Here is a 10,695-nt window from a genome sequence, read left to right as displayed (position 1 = left end):
TTCATATAGTAGTTTGAACGATGACATCAGAAACTGTTTTGATCCTCTCTTCATTTCTTAGTTCTGCCTTCTTTGTGTTGACTCTCCAATCTCACATGACATTTCTCTGTTGGTCACAAGATGGCTCATCTAGATTCTCCTTTGGCATGAGTAAGATGACTCTCATCTGGAGCAAAATTTCCAAAGGCTTTGTTTTGTTCTCATTATTTCTGGTGGGCTTACATATCCCTGCACATGACCAAGAAAACATGCTATTATTGAGACATGTGTGGCCCTGAGCCCCTTGCACATACCTGCTAGATGTGCCAGACTGCAGTACTCACCCTTCTGATATTGAGCAGCTCTACAGCTTATCACATAGGCAACAGCAGGTCAAGACACCATAATCTGACTTAGTTTTAATGGGGTGAGAGGAAAGGCATTTTTGTTGCTAAAATGTTCTCTGCCTGCTCAGGAACATTGGCCCTGAGTTTCTCTCCCACAACATAGCCCACAAGTGCAGATGTCATCTGGCCCCCTTATCACCCTGTGAAATTACTTTGGGGGACTTACACAAATATGCTGATACTCAGACTACTGCTTTTACTTACTGTGAGTAATGTGTATTGTGTGAGCATGTCTCTGTCAGGGACATATGACCGGAGATGGAGCATACCATCTTACAAACAGGGTAAGATTTCAGAATATCATAGTTTTAGAGAGAGGAACTGATAGACTTAAACCTAGATTGTCTATTCCAACTCAACTACACCTGGAACACAATGACTAAGAAGGGGAGAAGGAGACCCCCCCCCCCCCCAGAGGAAGACTGGGTACAGAACCCAGAAGAAGGGTAAATAGATGGTGGACAGAAAAAAAATCAGAAACTGTGCCAACTTGATCTGACCCTCATTTGCTCTACCTCCATAGTCCCATCTCCAAAAAGCAGAGATGCAATATTTCTTAGCTCAGTTTGACCCTTGGGCAATAGTACTTTTGGGTATGTTCATAGAACCCAGGACCCTACATAATTCTTTAGGACTCATACCCCCATGGCTGGACACAGGCCAACTGGGAGACAACAGCTATGTGATGAGATGCAAAACCTAATTTCTATTTTTCATTTCAAAGAAGCACTTTTAAAAATATAATTTTAAACACAACATCCACAGAAATTAAACTAGAATTAAAAATCCCACCCCCTCCAAAAAAAACCTGTTTTCATTTTAATTCACTTCTAGTTATTTTCACATATGTATATATTTAAAATAAAATTATAGTAGAAAGATATAAATTATCATTAATATTTTACCTTTAGCTTGTTCCACAGGCATTTACCCACATTTTTATTGGTCATTTCCATTATAATTAGTGCAAATATTAATGCCAAGATGTAAGCAGTTATAAATAACCTATATGCTATTCCCTTTTAAGTATGTCAATTATTTCCTTTTTCCCCCTAAATAACACAAATAAATAACATTTGTATAGCTTTAGGCTATCCTTACTTTATTTCATTTGGTTCCCTTGGCAACTCAGTAAAGACAACTTTGTTATTTTTTCCCCCTTTTTACAGTTGAAGGAAGAGAGGCCCAGAGAGTGAAGTGATCTGTTCTGCATCATGGAACCTGGTGGCCACAGGGCGGTGACTTGAGCCCACTCCTTCTAGGTCTTCTAGATCCCTTTACTTTGCATATCTCAGTGCTGACACTTTGCTACTTTAAAAACCTAACTGCCTAGTACCTTCCACCAGTGACACAAGTGTCAGGGTCAACAAGTGACACTGGCTTTATCAGGAAGGGACCTTCACAGTTCTCCAATGGGGTAATTTGAAGAATTTCAGAAGGTTTTTTTTTTTTTTGCCACCACTCCCCCCCTCCCCAAATCTCATCTATCAGGATAGAAAGCATTCCTCTCGGTGTTGGCCTTTTGGTGTTTAAGGAGTTCTTGTTAAAATCTCCAAAACATTGAGGGTGACTGAATAAACAGGTCTTGCTAAGCCCAGAAGTGGAGGTTGTTTTGCAGCCCCTGATGGGAGCAGATGGCAGCAGACATCTGCTGTTTTGTTTGCTGGCACCCCACCCCCACTCTCATTTTGTATAGTTGCTGCTTCTTCCAATGACTTTGTTATTTGGAAGGCATTTGGGTTAGAATAAGGTGATCTCTGATGATGATCTTTCTGGTGTCAGAAATGACCAATTGAGTCCTTCCTGGTACTTTGGAATGGAAGCTCAGAGGGAAAGCTTGCTCCCTCTCTCTCTCAGTCTCAATCTCTCTCTCTCTCTCTCTCTCTCTCTCTCTCTCTCTCTCTCTCCTCAAAGGCAAGATTCCTAGTCCAAACAGAAGGCAGAAAATTTTGTTCCCAATGATTGTGAAGACAAGGATTGAGCTCTGTCCTAAGAAGCCTTCAGAGGGACAGAATTAGAATATTTCAAACATGGCGGAGGTATTAAATGAATGACGGTGATCACTCACACATCACCACGACTTGTGAACACTTAATTCATCATTTATTCAATAAACACCAATGGGGAGCCTACTGTGAAGAACCAGAGATGAAATCATCTTTTTTAAGAAGCCCTCAGGTTGGTGAGAGCACCAGAAAAGAAAACAAATCATTTCAAGACACATGGCCAGCACTCTAAGGACAAAAAATTCTGTCGGGTAAGGTGTGGTTTTGGAAGAAGAGAGGAGCCAGCATGTGGTCAGGTTGACTTGAGGGCAAGGTTAATTTCTAAGTGGCTCCTGCCACTCCTGGGTGGGGTGGTGGTAACTTTCCCATGGAAAGATATTGACACGTAGGAGCTGGGGCTGTAGCTCAGTGGTAAAGCACTTGCCTAGCTTGGGTGAGGCACTGGGTTCCATCCTCAGCACCACATAAAAGTAAATAAATAAATACAATAAAGGTATAAAAAATACAATAGCATCACCCCTCCCCCAAATAAAAGATGTTGGCATATAGACTGAGTCTGGGCTTGTACAATGGTCCCTGTGGAAGCAACCATGTAGAAGGGCAGGATGTTCAAGGAAGAGAGGAGTAGAAGAATGTGGTGCCTGGCTAGACTGGCTTGCACTCTGCTGGGTAGAACCTCAGGGTGCACGTCAGGGAAGAGCAGGACGGGAAGCACAAGGACAGGAAAGGGCCATCCTGACAGGTCTCATGCTCTGGGCTGGCAGACTCCATCCCGTGTTTGAGGGTGTTCACTTTGAAAGCAGAAGGGTAGCAGGAGGCAAGTAAGGAGTCAAGTGCATGGGTTCTGGTGGCAGACAGGCCAAGGTAGAGCCCAGCTCTGATGCCTGAGAGCTGTGTGCCCTTGAGCAAACTGGTGACCTCTCTGAATTCGTTTCCTCATTGCCAAACTGGCAGTCACACGGTATATACTACCATACCAGAATACACTGACCAAAACATCTTCGTAGGAGAACTAAATGTCATGTTCTTAAATTATTTAACACCAGACCTGACAAATGTATTGACGGCTAAATTCTGAATAGATAGTACTAGTCATCTGAGCAGCAGTGAGTTGATACAATAAAAGGAGGCAGAGAAGCTTAGGGTGTGTCTAGTTTCTTCCAAGCCAGAAAACATCATCACCTCTCTTGGAGAGAAAGCAGAGTGACCTTGTTTACTAAAGACTGTTTCTAGTACTAATTGCTAATTTACTGGAAAATGTGTTTCTCAGTAACTTGATTTGAGAAAAATATGCGGGAAAAATTTCAGTGGAATATTTTTTATTAAATATTAAACATTCTATAGAAAGACCATGATAGAAACCAAAGGCAGAGGAAAGGAGGTTAAAACACATCTTGCTTGCATGGTTTGGGTTTCATGACACAAGAGAAAAACCAAGATCTCCTTTTCTTTCTCATAACCCAGCAGAAGATCAGGTTGACCTTTGATGCAGATGTGTCTAGTTGACTAAAGAGTTTGCAAAATGTGGGGATTTTTTTTTTTTCTCTTGCTTAGATGGGTCGGCAACATGAAAAGAAGATTTGTGCATGGAAAATAGTGTGGGAGCTTTTGCTGTGGGATGCTTTCTAGAAGCTGAAATATAAAAATCCATTCACTTATATGCAAACATAGTGTCTACAGGATGCCAGAAACATCCCAGTTTGTGTCAATTGATTAGACTATCAAGGATTATTTGGAGAGAGGCAATGAGGGATTCTCTAAGGTTCTTGATTCTCGTGACTGTGTAGGGATTTAACCACCACCATATTGAGTAAAAGGGCAAAGACCAAGACCACCTAGAAATGCCCTCAGTGTGCAACATCCATGTTTGACCAATCACAGATTCAGGAATCCAAAGAGGGCTTCAGTGTGACTGACCAGAACAGGGATGGCTTCATTGACAAGGAAGATTTGCATGACATGCTTGCCTCATTGGGGAAAAATCCAACTGATGCACACCTGGGTGCCCAGATGAATAAGGCCCCAGGACTGATCAATTTCACCATGTTCCTCACCATGTTTGGTGAGAAGTTAAATGATCCCGAAGATGTCATCAGGAATGCTTTTGTTTGCTTTGATGAAGGAGCTACTGGCACCATTCAGGAGGATTACCCAAGAGAGCTGCTGACCACCATGGGCAATCGGTTTATAGACGAGGAAGTGGCTGAGCTGTACAGAGAAGCCCCTATTGATAAAAAGGGGAATTTCAATTACATTGAGTTCACATGCATCCTTAAACATGGAGCAAAAGACAACCGTGACTGAAAAAAACTTCAAATTCCAGCCAAATGTTCCTTGTGGACACTTTGGGTATTTCTGAGATTTTTCTCTTAGAGTTTATTGCATGCTCTTTGCTTTACAGCTTTTGCTTCTCTCATTTTGTATTTGTTCTCAGCCATTTTGAGGCTCATGCATCTTTATAATCAGATTGGAAATGGGACTTTTTGTCATTTTCAGATTAGAAAATGGGTGATTTAAGATATCATTGCCCTCATCCCCAGTAACTGCAGTGTACACAGAGTCAATATACTTTTTCAGAGTAAATTATTCACTCAATTTTTTTCTGAACCATGATTAAACTTTATGATAAAAACAGGATTATTTGGCCAATGAATCAAAGTTTTGTTCTACATGATGCCTAACATCTGGATATTTGGAAGCAGCTGTTTGGCATCCTGTAGGCTAAATAGAAGCACCATTGTACTGCTAAGCCTGAGATTGCCTTCTGTTGATCTTTTTGCTGTCTCTAAGATCTAGTCCCAAGAAGACTGTTGACCAAGCATGGCCAGTACTAGTTCATGCCAAGGTCAGATAGCAAAATTGTAGGGAAAAGAACTGTTGGTTGGGATTTAGGCCTAAGGAGTAGGCGTAATTTATTAGGACGACCATACCTCCTAAACACAGCAGTTCATGAGATCACAGTGCATTGGAAAAAAAAATTGTGAAGTCAGGGTCAGAGTGACACCTCCTCAGGGTTCAGACAAAAGCATTTTGGAAGGAGGCTGCAAAAAGAGCCAACACATTGCATTTTCATTTTTCACTGAACCCATAGCCTGGTGGAGGGGAAAGAGAATAGGAACGAGAATTAAAGGACATGAGCTCTACTCCTGGCTGCAGAGGTTGTACATATAGCCATGCACAAATGAATGCTTTGAAACTTGGCTTTCTCGTAGGTAAAACAGAGATTGACACAACTGTTCCACAGAATCACTGAGAAACTCAAATGAAGTTATTGGCACTGCTTATAAATGGGAAAGTGATATCAAATGTACATTGTCATTGATTGTATTTTGATTCTCTTTTTTGCAATCATGTAAAACTTAAATTGATTAGATAAACGATTGGGAAAGTGAGACTATTTCAAAGCTCTTGGGGAAACGGATTTCCTGAAAAGTGCTAGGAGGCCTTAGTGGAGAAAAGCTTGAGGTTGGGAGAAAGAGATGTGGGTTCGAACTTCAGCATCCATGCAGCGCAGCTGTGCATCCCAGGGCAAGTCATTTCTTTGTGCTTTGATGTCCTGATTGCAAAGTGGAACTAATAACAGTAGCTACCTGTGGGTGTTGTTGTGATGGTTAAGGAGATAATGCCAGGAAAGCACTGTACCTCATTGGAAGTAAATGGAAAGTTCTGCTGGTATTATTGAGAGTAAGCTTCCTATCACAGAAAGGGTTGGAGGATAAATCCCAGTCTCTCCAAAGTGTTGATAGGGTGTAAGAAAAATGACTTCTAAACTGCCTTCCAAACAAAGTTTCTAGGAGTGCTGACAAAAATACACAATTTCAGGAAAGACTCAAGAAACGAATTTGATTCTCGAAAAAGCTCATTTCACTCATGTGCAAGATGAGAAACTGAATATGAGAGTAACATCAAAACTAGGCTCTAAAGCTTTTTACTGGCACTGAATCCAGGCCATTATTTAGTAAAGCCCAACACAAACAATTAGCAAGCTTGTTCACAATGGCCTGGACTTTGAAGTGTCAGGATTTCAACTTCTGCTCTCCTTGTGTTGGCCCCAGTTCAAGATAAGTGACCAGAGGATCTTGTTGGCAAGTTAAAGAATGAAAACAGAGACAGCAGTTATCAGTGTAACTGTGCCATTAGTCCTGACTTACATTGTAATTGCTGGCAGAACAGATAAAGTTCTTTGGGGCAGAGCTATCAATTTTTCTCACTTTGAAAACAAAACACTATTCTTCCTGGTAAACTCATCTCTTAGGAGAGAAAAAGGACAGCTCAGCTTTGGACAATGAGACAAGAAAAAGGATAAACTAGCTTTGGACACTGAGCCCTTGGTGTAGAGAGACAAATTCTCCTTAGCAGATGTGAAATTGTCTTTGTCAGAGGTAAAGTTAATTGCAAATCTCTAAAAACACAAGCAACTTTTAAAATTTTAAGTATTTTCCTTCCTTTATTCCTGGCTTCTTGTATTCAGTTTTGAGCACCAGTTATGTGTTCAGCATGTTGCTAAACCTTTTACAAGTTCTGCTGCATATTCTCCATTTACTGTTCCAGATCCACTTTCCACCTTGCCCTGGAACCCCAGGAAGTTGATAACTGTCAGGCTCCATTGACTACTGGTTCATAGTTGAGCTTGGCCACAGCAAGATTTATAAGGATAGGAGGAGAAAGAGATTAGCTCATTTATTTCCAACCTTCCATCTCACATTCTTTCCCTGAGTTTCAAGTACTAAAAATCTAGGACCTGGATTGGGCTGCTAGTAGCCCTGAGGTGCCTCCCTCTTCCCCATGGCTCCCTTCATCCTACTCACACCTTTGTAAATAATCCACTAAATAGAAGGCCTTTTAGAATCTGCTGTTTTTCTGCTGGACTTCTGACTAATACACACACTTATTTCTAGTAGACAGTAACTAGAAATGATACAGTCCCTTTGAGGTCAAAATAGTAAAGAGGCAGTGTGGCTTCTCCATTCATTAGGATGCTAAACCTCAAGAGGTCAGAGCTGCTGTTTAGAAGCAACCTTGGTCCTTAGTCACTTTGGAGAAAAGCCACCTTTTCTTCTCACTGTGATGTGAGTGAGAAGCACTTTCATCAGTTTAAGTCTTTGGACATGGGGGTTAATTTGTTAATGAGCAAAACCAATGCTATCCTAACTAATCCTCATATTTCATTTAATTCTCCTAATTGTCTGATGACATAGACACTGATATTAATCCTCATTTTATAGATGAGAAAACTGAGTTGAAGAGAGCTTAAATAACCTGCAAGACCCTGAGGAAGAAGAGGTGGTATTCAAACCCAGATCTTTCTAACTGTAAAGCCCAAACTCCAGAGGACATAGTGTGGGTTTTCTCTAAGCCACCTCCTTAATGTGGAATGGGAGAGTGTTTGCCTGTTCTTCAAGCTTAGAGAGATCCCTTGCTGTCACTGAATCTTTTTGATGGCTTAAACCCAGAAAGGACAACCTAAGCAGTCATTTCAGAAGACATCAGCAGAACTTCCCTGAAACGGGGAGACTCCTGATTAGTCCCTCAATACATTCACTTAACTCCCTACCTGGAATAGAGGGATATTTATTTCTCTAAGACTTGTACCATGATTCCTCTATAAATATAGCATTTCTACATTTTTCTCAGGAATAAAAATTGAACTCACTCTTTGTTGACTATTGAGGACATTGCTTCAGAGAGATTGAAGCCTCCTTTATACTTATTTATTTAAAAAAATATGACTCAACATATCTAATGTCACTGAATGGTATACTCAAAATGGTTAAAATGGTAAATATTATGTGAGGTGTATTTTTACCACAATAGAGAAAAATTGTTTTAAAACAGAATTCTTCACCTTGGATCGATGAAGGCACAGGATGGCATCCTTGCCAGGAATTATTTGCTTTTGGAAATGCATGTCCAGTGCATTTTCAGGGGTTCATTATCAGCTGGAGGAAACAGGCTTTGTCACTTGCAGGAAGAAATCATTGACTTAGGTCAGATCAGTTCCTTGCATTCAACAATAATGACTGTTTTTTCTGTTACCAAAGGAAATTCAGCAACACAGTGACTTCTGAAATTCTGTACATAGGAAGGAAAAGCCAAAGGGGCCCAAGCTGGAAATGTGACCTATTGAGCTTTCCTAAGGCGATGAGGTCACAGAAGTCCTTTCCTCTCCCGAGTTGGATGTGCTAAACCTCAGCAGTTTGCATTCCCTGGTTAAGAATGAACTCAAATGGTACAATTCTCACTCAAGCTCTCTGTTTGTTTTCTCATAATCAGTTAGCTTGGGTTTCCCTCATTGAGCTTTTAATGGAGCTGGAGTAGGCCTTTGTGTGTAGAAACCATTCCATCCCATTTATATTTTCTTTGACATGTCAGTACTCATGGCAGTGCTTGGAAAAGAACATAGGAATTTACTTGGAAAAGCCTGCAGGCTTATTTGGAATAGTGTCTGAACCAACACGTATTTGCCCAGAATTCTTTAAAGAAGGAGTGTTAAGTAGGAGTTTGGATCAGGTCCTCTGTGACCAAAGATAAAATAGGCAGAGAAGGATTAGGAGGTGGCCTCTGTCACCTCTGTGGTTGCCTTGGTGGTCAGTGTATCCAACAGCATGTACAAAGACCAGTTGTCTTTTCCCCATCCTGTCCTTAGGCATGACACGTTTTCAAACAGTCATGCACTTCTGCAAAGAGGATGAGAACTCTCAATCCAGTATGAGCCTCTTGCTCTATGGACTTAGGAGCTGTTATTTTCCACTAATCAACCCAGATTCATTTCTACCTTTTTCTGCTCTGCTCTGTTCCCTGGGAAACTGGTACCCATAGACTATATCAGAAGGGTCCCTTACTCTCTCTCTCTCTTCAATGGATTTGACTAACCCTGGTCACTATTGAGGGGAGACTCAGGTCAGGGTGTTCCTCCTAGCCTCCTTCTTCCTTGCTTTAACATCGTGGTTCTTGCAATAGTCAAGGGTTTCTTTCAAGATGTTTTCCCCCCTTGATGGCCCATTTCCTCAGGTTCCCATCCCTTGAGGCTTCCTGCTGTGCCTGTCCGTAGGTGCTTCTGGACCCTTGTTGGATCTCTTAAGTCTGCTCACACCTATGTAAGTAGTCCCTGTCCTGAAATTCTCTAAATCTCTACCTAAGAAAGTCTTCTGCAGCCTACAGATGACTTGACTGAGTGTCTTACTTCTAAAGAGCCCTTACTTCTTTGAACCAAAGTCTTTGATGCCACAGCATAGAAACTGCACAACCTAGAGACTTATAGAGCCTTAAGCCACATTTTACTCTTTCCATACTGATAGTGCTATAATTTATGGCTATTTAATTTTTCTCTGAAGGAAATTATGTTAGCCATTGCTACCCAAAGCATGGTCCAAAGATCAGCAGCATCAACATCACCTGGGAACTGGTTAGACATGCAGAAGCTGAGCCAGGTGAGGTAGTACCTGCCTGTTAATCCCAAAGATTTGGGAGGCTAAGGTTGGAGGATTGCAAGTCTGAGGCCTGTCTAAGCAACTTAGTCTCTGCCTCAAAATATAAAATAAAAAGGATCAGGTATATAACTTAGTGGTAGCTCACCTTGGGGTTCAATTCTCAGTACCACAAAAATAAAAACAAGAAACCAACTGAGGGTTCATCTCTGATCTACTGAATCACTGTCTGCCTTTTGACAAGATTCCAGTCCATCAAAATGCACAAGAAGCTTTAAGGAGCACTCCTATTACCCATAGATCATTGAGATAATTTTATATTACTCCCCAGACATATCCTAGCTCTGAAAGGATTAAGAGAGGATCATGGGTCAGTTTTGTGAAGTATTTTAATACTCCAGGCTAATAAGAGCAGAAGAAATTTGGGTTATAACACTTTTTAACACCCCATCTTCTCAGATATATCATGCAATCCTATTCTGTTATCCTTTTCCAGTCTAATTTCAAAAAATCTGATAAAGTTATTCACCCTATAATACAAATCAATTAGAAAATTCATTTTTATTTAATCAAAACCAAACCTTATTCAGGTGTCCGTTATGCTCCAAACAGTGCTATATAGCAGGAAACGATAAACTAGCAGTGGAAAAGGAGAAGGGTAGTGGGAAGAACTAAATATTTAGGAGATCAGATTGCTAGACGACAAGGTACTGGGGTAGCTGGGGTCAAAAGAGTGTGGAGATGAGATATTTTCTCAATTTTTAGCCTGTGTGTTTGGTGTTGGTCTTTGCCGTTACATAAATGAGGTAAAGAGGAAAGGAAAATCTGGGTGTCAGCTAGGCATTTACATACGTGAGACAAGCAGAACTAAGCAGC

The 10,695-nt window shown here is 41.0% G+C and overlaps 1 protein-coding gene across 1 annotated transcript; it reads left to right on the top strand.

Moving 5' to 3' along the window:
* The first annotated feature begins 4,186 nt into the window (after nucleotides 1–4,186).
* LOC124985330 (myosin regulatory light chain 12B-like) lies at nucleotides 4,187–4,696 on the top strand. The gene has a single exon (XM_047553967.1). It carries the CDS (start codon nucleotides 4,256–4,258, stop codon nucleotides 4,694–4,696), a length of 441 nt encoding a protein of 146 aa, XP_047409923.1. The 5' UTR covers nucleotides 4,187–4,255.
* The last annotated feature ends 5,999 nt before the right edge of the window (nucleotides 4,697–10,695 follow it).

This window comes from Sciurus carolinensis, chromosome 5, assembly GCF_902686445.1.
Source record: "Sciurus carolinensis chromosome 5, mSciCar1.2, whole genome shotgun sequence".
Taxonomy (NCBI): domain Eukaryota; kingdom Metazoa; phylum Chordata; class Mammalia; order Rodentia; family Sciuridae; genus Sciurus; species Sciurus carolinensis.
This window is presented reverse-complemented; position numbering and strand designations above follow the sequence as displayed.